Source organism: Sprattus sprattus (genome assembly GCF_963457725.1).
Source record: "Sprattus sprattus genome assembly, chromosome: 17".
Classification (NCBI taxonomy): domain Eukaryota; kingdom Metazoa; phylum Chordata; class Actinopteri; order Clupeiformes; family Clupeidae; genus Sprattus; species Sprattus sprattus.
In genome coordinates, this window is record NC_137915.1 from 13592553 (window position 1) to 13612194 (window position 19642).

At 41.7% G+C, this 19642-nt stretch overlaps 1 protein-coding gene across 1 annotated transcript; it reads right to left on the minus strand.

The window, feature by feature from the left end:
* Positions 1 to 590: 590 nt before the first annotated feature.
* Positions 591 to 12322, minus strand: LOC308378679 (uncharacterized protein; the record flags this gene model as incomplete). Its single annotated transcript, XM_080855642.1, has 19 exons — positions 12235 to 12322; positions 11790 to 11833; positions 11638 to 11696; positions 11430 to 11521; positions 11267 to 11336; positions 10906 to 11101; positions 10731 to 10808; positions 10524 to 10610; positions 10045 to 10215; positions 9123 to 9790; positions 8484 to 8831; positions 7913 to 8121; positions 6123 to 6438; positions 4645 to 5245; positions 2685 to 2755; positions 2159 to 2302; positions 1330 to 1493; positions 979 to 1069; positions 591 to 676 (listed from the first exon to the last, which is right to left on the minus strand). Exons 1-19 carry the CDS (start codon positions 12256 to 12258, stop codon positions 591 to 593), a joined length of 3519 nt encoding a protein of 1172 aa, XP_080711768.1. The 5' UTR covers positions 12259 to 12322.
* Between the last annotated feature and the right edge of the window lie 7320 nt (positions 12323 to 19642).

The window sequence follows — 19642 nt, forward strand, 5'->3', positions numbered from 1 at the left end:
GGAGCTACTCATGTAAAGTTTTTCCGAGAAGTAACTGCAGTACCCAGATTCAGATGATGAAGATGAAGGAGTCCTTTTAAAGCTGCATATAAAGTTTTCTTGGGTGGGTTTTAAAATATCAGTTGCCAAAGGCACAAAGAGGCTACAGCCGCTATGTTTCACCCAAAACAAAGTAACTTCTTCATCAAAAAGAAAAACCTGAGCGCACAGGGTTGTTAAGTGCTATTATACATCAATAACAGGAGGGAGGGTTGGCATAACGTCAAGGTCTGACATCTCTTCTGGTTAAATGATTGTCTTATGACCCCTAGTGGTAGGATGACTCAAAGCTGGAAGTAAATACTTTTTTATTTTTTTTTATTTATAAATATTTTTTTAAAAACACATTCTTTTTTTATTCATACTAAAATAGTAAATGACAATAGCTTGAGCTTAGAGCTCACTGTAATCTTATCATTAAGAATCTACAACTTTCGATAAAAGCTGTGGTTCTTGGCAACTTTGACTGGTCTTAAATCAAAAGCTTGCGGTGGAAATATAAAAGATCCAATTTAAGACAGCCTGTATCCTGTAAAGGTAGTAGCACTGGCTTATGAGTCCTCTAGATCTGCAAACATCCGATGATACCACAGAATCGCTGGCACTGGAGTCAGATTGCGAATGCTGTATGACTTTCCTGTGATCGGATAGAGACAGACAGACAGAAAGACAAGATAAAGAAAGCTGATGTAAGACCAGTTTAACCAGATGGATAAACACAAGGTTGTCTGATCTGAGCGTTGAAGACCGCGGTTTCACAGCTTTTTTGGTTCTGAACTCCTCTCAGCTGACCAGCAGTTGAGTTGCATGAAACTAAAACACATTTCATGTTTTCTTCTCAATCAGTAATTTGCTTTTACATGAAGGTGTCTGCCTTCATCAGAATAAACAAGCATTAGTGTAAAATGCAAACGTGAAATTAATGCTGTGATTACATACCCCGAGGGACCACGAATGCTTGGCCAGGGTTGTAGTTAGATTTGAGATCCTTGATTTGAACATGGACAGAACTTGTATAAACATTAAAAACCTGCAATAGAACAAGAAAAACACAAATGTTGTTGCCACTGACAAGGTCATCACTCGGGCACCAGTTAAACATTACCTAAACATGTTCATACATTCAAGCAGTATATGGTTGAGATAAGAGAGGAGATAAAGGATTCTCCCCCTCCCTAAGGACCCATTCATCACCATGGGTTTTTACAACCAACAGCAGGGACAAACCTTAGTCCTGAACTTTACACAGGCAGGGTGGGGGTATGTGGGTAGACCCGATCCTGTACTCACTGTTGTTGTGTGCTGGTCCACTTGCGCTGGCTTCCTCATGTACGAGCCCAGGAGCAGCTTGCCGTTGGCATACGTTGAGCACTGCAGGTCAAACTTGTGGCCCAGGGCTCTGCCCTCGTGGGTGTACCAGTGGAAGTTGTCCGCAGTGACGACCTGACCAGCGTCTGCACATGAAGGAAAGGCGTTGTGTACAGTGTAAACAGGGCAAGGTGTGGACTATGATCAACAGCCCCACTCGTTACTAGATACTTGTTACACAAGACACGCCATCGGCTATAAAACTAAGGCCAGGGTCAGTGAGGGACAACGAAGGTCAATGAGGGACACCTTGCCCTCATATCCACACTGAATCTGTTATGCAGGGTTTTTTCCCCTGAGCAACTAAAACATTACCTAAGCACCTTCATCACACCTGAATTTCTGGAGAGAGAGAGAGAGAGAGAGAGAGAGAGAGAGAAAGAAATAAAAAGAGAGAGAGAGCCCTCAAGAGCGATGATATAAGGGAAATAGCTAAGGATTAACACATGCCGGTGTAATACATGTGAAGTTATCCCCTCGCATAAAATGATTTGTTTTTATGGTGAAAAATAATATCAATAACCAATTTCACATTGAAAAATCCACGGCATATTAGCAAACAGTAGGTCATGTGAGGCTTAACTTCACAACCAACAATGGTTGCATCTGACAGCAGAGTAACTAGCCCTTCAGAAGATATTTACCACTTCATGCTACAGACAAAATAACATAGCATGGTATATTTTGGGACAGTAGTACATTATTCCTTAAACACGACAACACAAAATGGTTCATCTTCAGGCAGTATTACATTTTACACTGGTCCGCCACACTTGTCTGAGCCAGTAGGTGAGGTTCTGCCAGTCATCAGGCACCAGGGTCAAAGGTCGCAGCAGCGGCCCGCAGATGTCTCCTTCTGACAGAGCCATCGGGACCCGTACGGTTGACGGCAACACTGCAACGGACAACAGAGGAAAAATGATTGAGTGTGCTATATAGCTTTTTGTACATCTAAACAGTCTGCAAAGTTACAAAGCCCAAAGTGAATGGCAAAGGGAGCAACTCTCTCCCGACACTTTTCTCAGCTGCATGACACCCCTTGTTGGAATTCCAGCTCTTTCCCTATCGTACAAGATGATTCATTTCAGAGCGTTTCAGACAGAGGGTGACTTTAGATGCACAGTATGAGAAAAATTTGTTTTTGGATCATTAAAGTATGTACATCAATTCTAGTAGATCCCAAAAAATGTAATTATGAACCTTGAAAATTTGCACAATATGTCCTCTTTGAAACACTAATCTCTCAACAAGCATTATCAAAAAAGGGTGTCACTTACTTTGATCCTCTTCCTCCTCAAAGCTCCTAAGTTCCACCAATGAGGAAGGCCCGCTATTTAAACCAGGATTACTATTTAAATGAAAAGTTGAAGTAGAAGTGTGATTCTATTGCATAACTAAATATATTTAAAGATATATATATATATATATATATATATATATATATATATATATATATATATATATATATATATATATATATAAATAATACTACATGGACACAGTGATATTTTAGAAGTGAAATAAGGTAAATTAGATAAACAGAGAATATGCCAAATGTATAATAACAGAATTAGACAGGTGCATAAATTTGGGCACCCCAACAGAAAAATCACAATAATATTTACTGGAGCCTCCTTTTGCCAAAACAACAGCCTCTAGACGCTTCTTATAGCCTCTGATGAGTGTTTGGATTCTGGATGAAGGTATTTTGGACCACTCTTTCTTACAATACAGCTCCAGCTCTGTAAGGTTTGATGGGTGCCTAGCGTGGACAGCCTGCTTCAAGACATCCCATGTATTTTCAATTATATTCAAGTCTGGGGACTGGGATGGCCATTCTAGAACATTGTAGTTGTCCCTCTGCATAAATGGCTTAGTGGATTTGGAGCAATGTTTCGTGTTATTGTCCTGCTGGAACACCCAACTCCGCCGTAACTTCAGCTTGGTTACAGATTCTTGAACATTATTGTCAAGAATTTGCTGGTACTGAGTTGAATCCATGCGACCATCAACTTTAAATAGATTTCCAGTTCCTGTACTACCCACACAATCCACAGCATGATGGACCCCCCACCTCATTTTACTGTGGGCAGCAAGTGTTTTTCTAGGAATGCTGTATTAATTTGCCTCCATGCATAATGCCTCTTGTTGTGACCAAATATCTCTATCTTTGTTCCAAAATGAGCCTGGCTTGTTCAAATGTAGCTTGGCAAACCTCAAGCGAGCTTGTTTGTGGCGTGTGTGCGGAAAAGGCTTCTTCTGCATCACTCTCCCATACAGCTGTTTTCTGTGCAATGTGCGCTGAATGGTTGAGCAATGCACAGTGACACCATCTGCAGCAGGTTGACCTTGCAGATCTTTGGAGGTGGTCTGAGGGTTATTCTTGACCATTCTGACCATTATTCGCCTTTGCCTCTTTGTTATGTTTCTTGGCCTGCCACTTCTAGCCATAGCAAGAACTGTGCCTGTTGCCTTCCACTTCATAATAAAATTCATCACAGTGGAAACTGATAGCTGAAACCTCCAGGATAACTTTTTGTAGCCTTCCCCTAAACAAAACTGCTGAACAATCTTTGTTTTCAGATCATTTGATGGCTGTTTTGATGCCCCCATGTTGCCACTGTTCAGAGGAGAATCAAAGAGAAGCACAACTTGCAATTGGCTACCTTAAATACCTTTTCTAATGGTTGGATGCACCTTTCTATGGAATTGAAGGCTTGACGAGCTAACCAGACTAATTCTGTGTTGCATTTTATCAGCATTGAGTAGGTACAGGTATTCAAATCAACAAAATTATGAGGGTGCCCAAACTTTTGCACAGCCTATTTTTCACATTTGATTTAATTTCACACCAATAAATACTGCTACACTAAATATCTTTGTCTGGAAAACACCCTAGCACTCAGTGATAACTACAAAATAAATATTTGACCACTGTGATCTTTTTTGGTGAAGACAGAGTAAATTATCATGCAGCCTTAGAGGGGTGCCTAAACTTTTGCATACGACTGTATGTATATATATATATATATATATATATATATATATATATATATATATATATATATATATATATATATATACACACATACATACATACATAACACATGTACTGTATATATGGAAACAGAAAAGAAAGAAGCTACTGACAACCACATGACAATCGTAAATTATATATATAACTCAATAAGCGATTTTAAAAAGCCACTCAAAGTTGATGAACAGATTAAGATATACCTATGATTTTGTGAGGGCCAGTCTGACGCAGGAACCAGGTCTCCACTCTTCAGTTGCACGACCGCCTCCAGGACAACGGAATTCGAAACTCGGTCACAGGCTTCCTGGTTTACATCGTCACGGTTCAGCCGATCGTAACTGCTGCCATCCATGGACCTGCTGCTACTGTCCTCCAGGGAGTTCAACAAGTTCTTACGCACCTTACGAGCGGCCGTATTCCTGACGCCAGGTCTGCCCGACGTGTATATGGCACCAAAGGCAGCCAAGGACCCTTTGCGAGTTTTTGGAGTGGCTGCCTTTCTCCTCTCGGGGTTCTTCTTGAGATGGTTAGAGGGGTTCTGAGAGCCAATGGCAAGTTTCCCGGCCCTCTGGTGGAGCACTCCCACTGGCCTGCCGGGGGTCGCGACTCGTTGCCTGGGCTCTGGGAATGAGCGTGGTGGGGAGGGGGACGGGATGATGTCCTCCGCTGGCTGAGGCTGAAGCGGCAGGCCATCCCACCAGTTACTGGGGGGTCTCCGTGTTCTACCCCTTGGCCGGGGGACGTCAGGTCGGCTAACCACCTCGTCATCACGTGAGGTCTTTGCTGGCTCGGTAGGTGCCTCTGTAAAGAAGTGAGAGTGCAAAGTGAGCACAATTATATTGCTGATGTCAAAACGGCAGATCAGTACTACTTTTAAAATTGATCGTCTGCAAACGAATTAATAAAATGGATATTTATAACAGTAAGTTCCTCCCACCTCTTCAAGCGACGTAGAATTTATTTAAAAATACACGGTTATTACAGTTAAGAGATTGATCGTTCAATCAAAGTAACAGTACAGAACTACGAAAACGATAGTAATTAGAAATGAATTAAAATTGACAAAAAGACATGAAGACTCTTCATTCCCTTAGGCCCTTTTTTTCCTCCCCTTCTTCCTTGAAATTTGGCCAGGTTTTTTATGGAAAAACTTGGAACAGTTGAGCAAGTGTGGCAGAATCCTACTTTCGCTTATTTTCTTCCAAGCTTGGAGTTGCTGTTTGGAGTTTGTTCCTATTCTTCTTGGATACTTCACACAGCTAGAATAGCTGGCGTGTATGACTTCTTGAACTGAGTTCATTAGAAATATCTTCAAGTATAAACACAAGGCATGCACTTTTTAAAGTGGCCTTATGCAGTCATTTCTAGTCTCTAGAAATCTGGCACCTATTAAATTTCAAGTTCAATTTAAGAATCCTCCTGTGAACACTTCAGCTGTGTTCAGAGATATTTTCTGACTATGGTCTTCTGAAGTCCGTAAGAAAACAGTTTGAAAATGAAAATTATTATTATTTTTTTTTTTTTGATCGACAGGGAAAGTCTCCGTGATCGACGGGTTGGGCACCTCTGCACTAGCCCATCATAGCCAGGTTAAGACTGAACAGCACTCCCATAGCAAGGGCAACATAGTTACAGTTAAGAGATGGATACCAGATAGACATTGTTTCTGACAGCTCACCTGATGACATGTTGACCTGTACCTCTGACCCGGTCTGTTCAGAGTCTGCTTCAGCTGCAACCACTGCCATCCTCTCCTCCTCCTCCTCCTCCTCCTCTTCCAGCTGATTGGGTGGAGCAGAAGCAGCCTCTTCCTGTGGCCTCCTGCGCCTGTCTTTATCAGTCTGGGGCTTCCTCTGATTGGGTCGCCTGTCACCTTTGACCTTTTTCTGTCTAGATTTTGGAACACCCTTTTTGTCTGTTTGCTGTTGCGGCAACCCGGCTTGGTTTCTGCCCTTCTCGATAACATCAGAGGAGTTTTCCTCACAGGATTCCATCTCCTTTCCCATTTTCTTCGGCTGCTTCCCAGCTTCCCTTTTTCTTTTCTTCTGTCTCTTCAGGGGACTGCTGGCGAGCGCATCGTTGTCATGGTCCTTGTCTGGGAATGAGCGTGGTGGGGATGGGGACGGGATGATGTCCTCCGCTGGCTGAGGCTGAAGTCCATCCCACCAGTTACTGGGGGGTCTTCGTGTTCTACCCCTTGGCCGGGGGACGTCAGGTCGGCTAACCACCTCGTCATCAGGTGAGGTCTTTGCTGGCTCGGTAGGTGCCTCTGTAAAGAAGTGAGAGTGCAAAGTGAGCACAATTATATTGATGATGTCAATACGGCAGACAAACAGCAATACTGCAGATCAGTACTTCTTTAAAATTGAAGGTCTGCAAACTAATTAATAAAATTAATATTTATAACAGTAAGTTCCTCCCACCTCTTCAAGCGACGTAGAATTTATTTAAAAATAAACGGTTATTACAGTTAAGAGATTGATCGTTCAATCAAAGTAAAAGTACAGAACTACGAAAACGATAGTAATTAGAAATTAATTAAAATTGACAATAAGACATGAAGACTCTTCATCGTTTAGGACCTTTTTTTCTCCCCTTCTTCCTTGGCCAATTTGGCCAGGTTTTTTATGGAAAAACTTGGAACAGTTGAGCAAGTGTGGCAGAATCCTACTTTCGCTTATTTTCTTCCAAGCTTGGAGTTGCTGTTTGGAGTTTGTTCCTATTCTTCTTGGGTACTTCACACAGCTAGAATAGCTAGCGAGTATGACTTCTTGAACTGAGTTAATTAGAAATATCTTCAAGTATAAACACAAGGCATGCACTTTTTAAAGTGGCCTTATGCAGTCATTTCTCTAGAAATCTGGCACCTATTCAATTTCAAGTTCAATTTAAGAATCCTCCTGAGAACACTTCAGCTGTGTTCAGAGATATTTTCTGACTATGGTCTTCCGAAGTCCGTAAGAAAACAGTTTGAAAATGAAAATTATTATTATTTTTTTTTTTTGATCGACAGGGAAAGTCTCTGTGATCGACGGGTTGGGCACCTCTGCACTAGCCCATCATAGCCAGGTTAAGACTGAACAGCACTCCCATAGCAAGGGCAACATAGTTACAGTTAAGCGATGGATACCAGATAGACATTGTTTCTGACAGCTCACCTGATGACATGTTGACCTGTACCTCTGACCCGGTCTGTTCAGAGTCTGCTTCAGCTGCAGCCATTGCCATCCTCTCCTCCTCCTCCTCCTCTTCCAGCTGATTGGTTGGAGCAGAAGCAGCCTCCTCCTGTGGCCTCCTGCGCCTGTCTTTATCAGTCTGGGGCTTCCTCTGATTGGGTCGCCTGTCACCTTTGACCTTTTTCTGTCTTGATTTTGGAACACCCTTTATGTCTGTTTGCTGTTGCGGCAACCTGGCTAGGTTTACATAACATCGGATATCATCAGAGGAGTTTTCCTCACGGGATTCCACCTCCTTTCCCATTTTCTTCTGCTGCTTCCCATCTTCCCATTTGCTTTTCTTCTGTCTCTTCAGAGGACTGCTGGCGAGCACATCGTTGTCATGGTCCTTGTCTGGGCTGAGGGCCCACCAGCTTCCAGGCTTGCTCCTCTTGCGCTTGCCCAGAGCAGAGGACCCTGAGAGTTCAAGCGAAAGCTCCAGCTGAACAGCCTCAGTCTCACCTGAGAGGGAGGAAGACGTCAGAAGTACAGGGGTCAGACTAGAAGCTCTGTTTTGATGCCCCAGACACAATGCACAAAATTAGACAGCCCAAAAGCAACACTGTGTAACTTTCAGTGAATCTAATGCTATTCTGAATCTTACAAAAGACCCTTCTATTTATGAAAAAGTAGTTTATAAAAGTATAGTTCAAGGTCTTGCCATTTCTTCTTTTTATTCTTTGGACACTTAGATGCTCTGGACACTATTGATGTATTTAATGAAATTACAATGTTGAATACAGCAAGATAAATCGGCATGATCGGCCACTGTCAGCATGTTGACAGTTCTGGCTATGAACCCTGGCTTGTAGAGAGGCTCTCACCAGTGGCATCTGAATCTCCTCCTCTTTGAGGGGAGTCTGGTTGAGCCGGGCTAGCACCTCTCTCTTCACTTTCTTCTGGCTGCACCAGTTTCGCCCTCTTGCTTTCCTTCTCCTTCTGTATGCTTTTTGCCTTTGGGCTCGCCTGCGACGGAGCAGCATCAGCAGCTTGGCCAGTGCTTTCAGGTCTTGCGGTGATGGACGCAGCTTTGCTCATTTGGACGTTTGATTTGAGCTCACGGTCTGGTAAGCTGGTGACCGATGAACGCCTGTGATTTATTTTCTTTTTTTTGTTTTTACTCAGGAAAGGTTTATCCTTTGATGGCCCCTTCTGTCTAGCTTTCTGTTGAACTGTAAAAAAAAAAAAAAAAAAAAAAAAACATCAGCAACAGCAACAGCCACCAGTACAGGGACATTTCACATTTCAAACATGACATAACATTTCAAACATGCAGGATTATGAACTTCCCAAACCCTAGAAACAGATGACATAGTGAATCATCGCCAATGTCTAATTGTATGAAGAACTTTCAGATTTTGCAGTTAAATCGAACACACACATAGGCAAAGCCTTACCAGATTTACCTATGTGTTGTGGCATCGCCACTGGGGACTGTGAGACTGGGCCATCACCATAGTTACCTGCATTATCAGCAGGAGCAGGAGCCAGGGGCTTGGACCCAGGAGTCACTGGACTTCTCTCAAGCCCCGTGGAGCCCATTCGTCCATCAGCCTTCTCTGCTGTGAGAGACTCTGTAGCAGCTCTTTCCTTCTGCTTGCCTCTCTTCCTCTGAGCGGCCGGGGCCTTCAGTGGAGGCTCGGGAGGAGCGGCTTCTGCTGGATCTCTCCCTACCTCAGGGGGATCCCCAGAAGCCCCTTTTTCAGTCTGTTTTCCCTGCTTGCCTCTCTTCTTCTGAGTGGATGGAGCCGCTGGTGGAGGCTCTGCAGGGGCCACCCCATCTGTGCTACCCCCTACCTCATGGGCCTCCGCGGAAACTCCCTCTCCAGCATCAGTCAGTTTGCCCTGCTTGCCTCTCTTCTTGTGGGTGGCGGGGCCTTTGGGTGGGGGTTCTGAAGTAGGAGCCGCCCCAGCCGTGTTACCCCCTGTCCCAAGCTCATTCTCTGATGACGCTCCGTCTTCAGTGGTAGTCCTGGTTTCGGTCACGGCCTTCTTGCTCGTCTGCCTCTGGGTCTGGGGCTTCCGCTTGAGGCTGAAGAGCAGTGGAGCATCATCTTCCAGGAAGAGGAAGTCGTCGTCGTCGTCCAGCTCCTGCGGAGAGGGGGCTCTGACGGGCACCGGGAGCCTTGACCTGTAATACATGAAAGATGGTTCAGCAGGTGAACTTTGCTCATGCACTACACAAGCAACGTGGGTGACAGGTCACAGAACTAGCAAGGCAAAACATCATGGGTTTAACCTCATTAAATACGTACAAACTATAAACATGATTTCTAATTGAAAAACGCATCTGATATCCTGCGTACGTATCCTGTACATATCCTTCATCTTGACACCCTCCCTCACCCCAAAAAGGTCCTTAAACAACACTGATCTCTCCTTCACCTCTCTGTGACCTTCGGGGTCATGAACTCTCTGAGTTTTTTCAGGAAAGATTGTTCATCCGTCGTGCTGGAGGACTTCAGGCTGGAGTCCGACTCCTTAATGGCCTCAACTGCAGACTGTGCAGTCTGTGTCGAAACTGAAGTTTGAATCAAAGACTCTTGCTCCCCATCCCTGAGAAAAAAACCACAATGCCCATATATGCAATACATAATTAAGAGTAGTGAAGACATAGTCTTAGAGCTAAGCAATAGAAATAAATCCTGCATCAGATATAAAGTCATGCTTAATGTTGCTAAAACAGCAAAGGTAAACATGCAGTTAGTTGGGTTAGTCTTGCCTACACGCACATGCATTAAGATTGTTTTCTTTTCCTACATTTGCATATGCTTTCTATGCATGGAATCAAAAAAAAATAAAAAATAACAATAAAAGCCACAGAACTAAGCACAGGAGGAAAACAAATATCAAAGTGTTCTCACATTTGAGCCCCGGCCAGAGTGTGGCTCTCTGATGCAACAGACACATTCTTCTGCTCAGGACGTTCATGGTTTCTTCTTGCCAGTACGCTGTGGAAAAATTCAATCATCTAGATATGAGAGAAAGGAACTGGATGGAACATGGATAACCAATGAAAACAGAGGGGGGAATTAAATAATAAGTGAATGGCAAACACTTTAATATCTTACGTGAACACTGGGGACTTGTCTCTTTGCTGTGTACGAACACCCAGAGTAAATCTCTTCGGTGGGGTCAGTGAGGACTCACTGCACACAAAATGGATAAAGTCAAAGCCGGTTCATACCAAGAAGAGCACCCACCCTCCTCCCCCCCAAAACATAAAAGTCATTCAGTAGTTCTTACATAAATGAAGACTCCCTGACTAGGTCCTCTTTGTGGTCCATGTTGCCTTCAATGGGATCCTCATTGTCATCGGCAAGGAGCAGCGGTGATCCCAAAGGCTTTTCTTCATCTCCATCTCCTCCAGCTTCATAGATACTTGGAGCCACAGCAATGGGGCTGGACGTCTTCAATGGGACGCTATCTTTAAAAGAACTCTCTGCATAACAACATAAATCTCTTTTAGTTGCAGCTGATGCAGAACTTAAATGGTTCGTGTACCTGTCAAAATGGTTTTTTTTTTCTGTCAAAATAGACACAGATGCACAAACAAAATTAATCTTAAAAATAATACCATTTCAAAGTAAAAGTGTAAGCACGATACCTTTATCTGTTAACCCATTTTCTCCTATGGTTTTGTCCTCTGCTGGAAGGGCAACACGTTCTGCTTCCTGCTAAGATACAAGGGCAAATGGTAACTAAGTTGAAACCACAGTAAAGTCAAATTCAGACACTTTCACAACCACTTGATCTTGTGTAACACATACTGGTGCATCCTCCTCTTCTGCTCCTGCTCCTGGTGTGCTCTTGGGTAACGGAGACAGAAACCCACTGTCCAGTTTAGTTTGAGATGCACCGTCTGAAAGGGATGGCAGCATTATGACTTTATTAACGCCAATACGGTCTTGAAGATCAGTCAAATTGGAATTAACTGGATAGACTGGTCAACTCTGGGCGATGACGATTATGTCTCACCAAAGAACTCATCGATGTCACGGATTGTAAACACCTCCTTTATCTTTGGTACCGCCGTCCTACAACAGAATGATATTTCTTCATTCACTTAACCAATGTTGGGCAGTTAAATCACGTAAGTTAGCATTAGATGTGTAAAAAGTTGATTTTACCCTTCATCGTGTGTGAAGTATCTCAGTTTTTTCCTCCCTTTGATCTACAAGCATATGAAATGGATTGAAATAACAGCGCAATACATCATCGCGTCACCAGCCAACTAACAGTTCATAGCGTGGTAACGTTAGCTCAGCACCAATACGGTGTATTCGAGCTTACTTATAACTGAATGAGAATAAATCTAACGTATACTATTTTGAAGTCAGTAACATGAACGTTAACGATAATGTTAAGGTTTAATGCATATAACGTTTATCATTAGAATGTCACTGCCACAGAGCTAAATGGCTGGCTAGTCAAAGTATATGTCAACGTGCAGTGGGCAAATCGTATGGCTCCTAAAAACAGCTGGATAAATTGAGCTTGAAGGTTGGTGATCTTTATATACCGTTATCAAGCTACAGACTCTGAAAATAACCATTTTGAAATGTAACTCCTTACCAAGTCTGAAGTTTTGTTTTCCATTGTTGTGTTGTAATGAGAAAGTTTCCTCCCAGCTTACGTCAACCCAATTCTACTGGTAGCTACCTTGTTATTAGCTGCCCGCCATTTTCGCACATAACTTAGGTATGAAATAATTAGTAGAATTCCACATCGGTAAGAAAGCCGTTGAACTTAAAAATAAAGATGTGGCCACTATTAGAAAGACAAATCTGCGTCTTTTGTTAAAATAAACGTCTTGAAGTTGATTAGCTAAAATACAAACAAAGCCTATTACGCCTCCTAGCTACTGGCGCCCGTTTTTTTGTCATTCTTCTTCGCGTGTTTGAAATGACAACCCGCATTCAAAACACTGTGAACGCAACATCTCCCCTACTGGACATTAAATGAAATTTCGATTTTCAATGTTGAGTGAGTGTTTAAAACAAGGCATATAAAATGTCAGGTAAGAATTGGCATCAAACATTCTGTAAAAATAATAACCGTCTTTATTTAGAAAAAAACATTATAATGTAAAAAAAAAAAAAAAACAGTGTCCATTTACAGACATTAAAAATTAAGAGACACCATGAATCAGTTAAAAAACAGTAAAAAATTGCCTTCTTTACTAAACCCCCCCCCCCCCATCAACATCATAATGTAAAAAACATGTCAATTTACAGACATAAACAATTATGGTAAACCCAGAATCTATTAAAAAACAGTAGGTCTGGTTAATTGTAGCCAACTGATGGCCAGTTGCCTACAGAGCTTTTATCTGCCTTCATTAGTTGCTCTAGGAGTACTATGACAGATCCTCAAGTGTCATCAACATGCATTTGCTGGTTATTTATAACTGTATAAATGTTGTATAACTACTGGGCGTTACATATCCACACGTGCACTTGGTGATAAGGTTATAAAACCTTATGAAAGGATATCAAAGTGTGTCAGCGTATCCTGACTTTATGATGGTGTTAGCAGTGTTATGAAAAAAAAAAAAAAAGTTCAACTTTTTCTGCAAGGAGTTACTACGTTTACAAACACTAATATATTGTATGGCAGGTTTCTCGAGTCCAGACTAAGAAAGCCAGTTATTGTGTTACTGCTGGATCATTTGCATGTGTCTGACATAATCATAAAGGAAATATATAGGCTAGAAAATAAAGTTCGATTCTTTTTTTGATCCCACAATTTTCTTGTCTATACCCCTTGATGTGAAGCAGAGAGAACCAGTTCATTTTGAAACTGATTCCTAATGGAAGAGGTGTAAACTTGCGTGTGGACTTGCGCCCCCCCCCCCCCCCCCCCCCCCCCCCATAGAAATATGGTTTGCCATAGTCTGCAAGAAATATGGTGTCTAGCTAGCAACAGCATCAGAATGCTTTAAATAGCTCAGCATGTTTTAAACTTGTTTAAAGTAATGTTTATTTAAGCATAATTAGAATACTTTAGTGTCAATGACGATTGTGTCGCAAAGTTGCAATTGTAGCCTACACTATACCATACGGGATTTGTATACTTTCTAAATGAATGTTGAATTCAGTTGCCCTTCAACTGTTCACCCCAATATGACCGTTAACAATGATTTTAAGACATTTCGTCAACCTATAGCCTGTAGCTATAGCCTACAATTCGGCATCGCTACATTGTATTCGAGTGTGTTTGTTCTGTAAATGGATCCATCAGAGGAAGGATGTAGCCTAAAATACTGGCTTTCAGTTTCGCACTATCTCTTCTAAACTACACATTTTAAAACTGTTAAATGTCGTTACTCTCTACCCGGTTCTCCCCTATTATGTCCGTTCATGCCTGCATCACTGTATCATATCATACATATCTCAGACCAATTTAACTACAGTCCAATGCCTTTTAAACTTTTCTAAGTTGTCTGACATGCCTTGATGTTTTTTTTTACATTTCCCTTAACTAAAAACATTGACGCACAAATGGAATATCTGATTATATTCTAGAAGACCTCAGCAATAACATCATGTAAGTAAAAAAAGTTTAATTTTAATCAAATGTAAACATACCCTTGGAAAACCTTTGTTTCAGAGGTGCTCAGACTTTGTACAAAATCACATTGTAAAGATTTATTCACAAGAGTTGGTGTAAACAAACCTGGGACACCTCAGTCAAAGACAAAGGCCATTACCTAATGGCCCTAGAATGATTTTGTGGCCCACTTCCCCCGGAGGTTATCTCGCCACAGCATGATGTGAAGGAAATATGCTATATACTTTTTATCATGATATGTGTTTTAGTTTGTTAAATGGATTTCCCATGTGTTTCTTTGTTCTGTTGAGAGAAATGCATAGTCTGTGAGAAAGGGGGGTGTTAACTTAGAGATGTCATGCAAGTTTAGGGTAGCCTGATTTATTGTCCTGGTGCCTGGTACAGAGTGAAGCGAAGAAGACCCTGTCTGGGGCTAAATGAATGAACAAAGGAGTTGGGAGTGTCTTCATGTTAAACTTGTGTGAATATTATTTTGAATAAAGAACAGGCATTTTGAAGGAGAGGCCAGTGTCTTGTTTGAAGAGATTCAAGCAGGTCATTCCTCTGGGGCCCAGAGTAAACGTCTGTATTTAACTATTTTCTTGGTTGTGTGAGTCTTAATTCTGAGGTAAAGAATATAGTCCTTGGTTAAGGGTTTATTTCCCTGACACATGACCCAATGGAGATCACTGAATCACCATGCCTTTATCATATGAATAGCTGTCATTTGCTAATGGGTGGGTCCTTAGCAGCAGAAACCTCACTCAGATACTAAAATCTGCAAGACATCAGGGGCCGTATTCACAAAGAATCTTAGGGCTAAAAGTAGCTCATAAGTGGCGAATTTAGGAGAAACTCCTAAAAATAAAGGGGGTGTCAGTCTTAAATGTAGGACTCCTAATTTTTTTTACTAAGAGCAATTCACAAAATATTTTATCCCTAAAGGTAGCACCTAAGTCTAGGACAGCTTAAAACTCCTCATGAGGACTCCTAAATCACTAAGACCTATTCACAAAATATCGTAAGATGGCTGCAGCCGACTTGGAATTGACCGATGACTCGTGCATTTCAACGGAGAGCGGTCGCAGGTTTTTGAGAACTTACCAGCTGGATGCCGCTGGGGTGACAGTGGCTATTGGTCCTGGGACCAGTAGGCTTTCGCCTAGGCTACGGTTCACGTTCGTTTCGCTTTGATCAATTAAGATTGGAGGGCTTGAAGGGCCGTATGTGCTGATATTTGAAGTGGTCAAGGGCTGGAAATATAATATCCTAACAGTTTGCTGGGTGCTTTAATTATTACTGCCTTGATTACATGCAATTGCCATATTTTATATTGATCGCTTTATATTTCTCTTAACATGCAAGTGTCATTCCCGTTGGATGCACAAACTTGTCATCATGCGTGTGCATTCTGCTAACTGCACTGTCCATAACTATTTAATATGACTTAATTTGAAGCCTAGGTTATTCTCTTATTTTCAGTCGATATAGTGGGATTGTTAGAGAGACGTCACGAATGAGTTTTTAATGAGAGAGCCTGTCAACAACCAATCACCGTCCTCACCCCTTCTAAACTCGTGCATGAGAAGCGACGTCATCCATAGCAACGGAGTTTTTATCTTAAGCTTAGGAGTTGGTATTATCCTTAGTATGAGTAGGTCTCAGAGCCGTTGTGAATCACTTTTAAGAAATTACTCCTACGTAAAAGGTTTTAGCGCGAGTTAGGAGCACTCCTAGTGGTAAGATAAAAGGCTTTGTGAATACGGCCCCAGTTCTATTCCCCTGACAAAGTGCTTATTTATTTTTTTATTTTTGAACTGTATATATTTTAAAAGAAAGGGGTTCAATGTTTCCGCGGCTGTTCTTTTTATGACTCTAAGACGAAAACTCGCGGAGCTTTACATTTTTTTGACAAAAAATTTAAATATCCCGGACGAGGGATATGGACTGACAAGTGTTAACACTAGAAAATGTTGGCCCCCAACTGCAAATCTCAAATGCTCCCTCAGTTATTACACCCTGCTGCCGGCCACGATTCTGGAACACGTTGGCTGTCTTTAGCAAGTTAAACAATACTGAAGAGAGCCACATTCACAGTATGTAATACTCAACTGTAAGGGATTCCTGGACAGCCTGCTGAACAGTAGCCAGTGGCAAGTATTTAGTCCTACTCTTCTCTGTTCTTAACCATTAAAAAGCAGAATCATCAACACTTCATTATTACCACATGATTTCTCATTTATATTTAAGCAACATAGTACGAGTGCGAGTGGGGTAGGTAAGGGATATTCCCACGGGTGGTGTTCGGCCGTAGCCACGAGTGTATATGAATAATATGTATCATTGTCACAACTTTTAAAAGAGGTTTACATGTTTGCATTTAATATTAACAACGTCTGAAAAATAAATACTATGTGAAGTAAACAGCAGAGATGCTTTGCTACAAGCAGAAAACTGCAGGAGCTACGATACGGTGTTACAGGTTCCTCCTTAGGGCGTAGTCCTTGGTGGAAGTGTGGTCAGAGCATTCGCATTGCTGGAAAACCCTTCTGCATCCTCAGCAGATATCTCAGGGTCACCAGCATTTCGCCCCTTAGCCTGTACGAAGGACGGTGGGAAAATCACATTGTATAATAAGGTCCACAAGAGAAATATTTATGGTGGGCATAAAATGTAAACTTTGACCACAGGAAGAGGGAACTGTAGGCTGAAGACCAACCCTGCAGCTTTCTAAAGATGACTATGTAAAAGGAGGGACTCAAGATGGGTGATATAGGGCCTCATTCTCGACAGCAGTTGGGAAGACTTTCCGAAGGATTTCTGAAGGAACTCCACTTTGGAAACATTTATGAAAACATTTGCATTCTCCATAGTTTTTTCTTCTGTGCTTTCTTCTGAACTTCAGACAACTTTCAGAACTCGAAATAGCAGTCGTAACTCTGCCGGGATCTTCTCAAATGCGATTCCACGGGCCATCTTGTGGTTATTTGAGGAATCACGTTGAGGAATGACATTTGAAAAAACTCTGTATTACAGTAAAAGGGTTAACGGTTGAATTTGTGAGAACCCGTTGGTGATTGCGTTCACGTCAACTCTACAGACATCCTCGGATTAAAATAATAAATACGAGTATATTTGTATCATTAACAATTACATTTCACATTTATAGTCATAATTCTACGAGGTAGTATTTATTGTTACACCAGGTCTATATGGCTCGTAGCTTGACTGTTCTCTCCCTTGTACGTCACTTTGGACAAAGGCCGCGTCTGCTAAGTGACTGAATGTGAATGACATGAACACTGCAAATGTAAGTGAATAAATAAATAAACACTAAAGCCAATTTCTTAGAACTAAGGCATGAATTTATTGCATTTTATACTACTACTCGTGGCCAGTCTTCACCCCTATGGTTGCCATTTCGAAAAACAGGACTGACTGCGATTTATACTCCTACTCGGGACCGGTCTTCGATTTAAAAAAAAAAAGTGACTTCTTAAATGTGTTTTACGAGGTGGATTCGGGAGATTGCGACAGCACACGTTTCTAAAATTGCGTCTCCTAATAAGGAGCTGGCAGGGCGTGTATGTATGCAAATCCACTTTCACGAGAACGCTCATCAATCTAAGAAACTAATCGGAAGGAGCCCAGCTGAGAAGACTTCGTCTGCTTATGAACACATTTTCAAGCGTGCGGGAATGCAGCGGAAGCGTTTCTCTTACGTTGTTTTTGCGAAGTCGTGTAAGAAACATTTCTGAAGAATTACAGAAAAAGGTCGAGAATGAGGCCCATAGTTCTTATCATTGTATTGTTAAAGGCAAAGTCCTTGGCTATAATCCAATACACATTTTGTCAAATTCAGCAAATTTCTCCTCACGGCCCTGTAGTTGTCTGTTCTGTGTGAAGAACTCTGGTGTTCGCATACAGTTTTGGTTCTGTAAATGGGAAACAAGTAATAATAATAATAATAATAATAATAATAATACATTTTATTCAAAGGGCACCTTTCAAGAAACCCAAGGTCGCCTTACAACAGTGAATAAAACATGGAATAATACAGCAACAACTTCAGTTGGCACAACCTTTACAGGTTATAGGCTTGCCTAAACAGGTGTGTTTTAAAAAGAGCGATTGAGTTAGGGTCAATATTCCTGATGTCAGGGGGGAGGGAGTTCCAGAGGTGAGGGGCAGAGCGGCTGAAGGCTCTGGATCCCATGGTGGACAGATGGGCTTGGGGGACGGTCAGGGTGATGGAGGAGGCAGACCTGAGAGACGGGGTAGGGACATTGATGTGGAGGAGGTCAGAGAGGTATGGAGGGGCGAGGTTATGGATTGCCTTAAATGTGTGGAGGAGGATTTTGTAGTTAATGCAGTGTTTAATGGGAAGCCAGTGGAGTTGATGTAGAACGGGGGTGATGTGACTGATGGACGGCGTCCTAGTGACGATACGGGCAGCAGCATTTTGTACCAGTTGATGATTAGCTAAAATACAAACAAACCCTATTACGCCTCCTAGCTACTGGCGCCCGTTTTTTTTTTTTCATTCTTCTTCGCGTGTTTGAAATGACAACCCGCATTCAAAACACTGTGAACGCAACATCTCCCCTACTGGACATTAAATGAAATTTCGAATTTTCAAAGTTAAGTGAGTTTTTAAAACACGGCATATAAAATGTCAGGTAAGAATTGGCATCACACATTCTGTAAAAATAATTACCGTCTTTATTTAGAAAAAAACATCATAATGTAAAAAAAACATTGTCCATTTACAGACATTAAAATTAAGAGAAACCATGAATCAGTTAAAAAACAGTAAAAAATGGCCTTCTTTACTAACCCCCCCCTGGTTAATTGGTCTGGTTAATTGTTTACGTACAGCACTTGGTTCATTTTAAAATAATACATTATATTGCTTATATACAAAAATAGAATTTGAATACATTCTTTGTTGTTTTTAATACATACATATATTTAATTAACATGACCAGGTATGTATTTAGTGCATAACAATCTTGCTTATAATCGAAACACATGCACGCATAATTTCTCTCATAATAGTCTCCTAAGAAAATATCTTCCTCTGCTTTTCAGCTATGTCCATCGGTGACATAACGGTTTCAGCATCCATACCTTTGTAGAAGGGTCTCTTCATGTGCCTCCAGACCACCAAAATGATTCTTATGGCAAACAGGACACATGCCAGAGCCAGGAGCACAGCTGGATGTACAAAAATGAAAGGAGTCCTTTTAACCACACATTATAAACAGCACAAATGTATTCCAGTGTTAAGGGGGTTGCACCTACCAATAAAAACCCCATTGCGAACTGGGTGCTGCAGAGTCGTAGTTCTTGGTCATGTTTCCGGTCAGAGCCACAATCACCACAGGGTAGATGGTCAGGATGTAGCGGACATGTTTGTCAAGCACAGAGT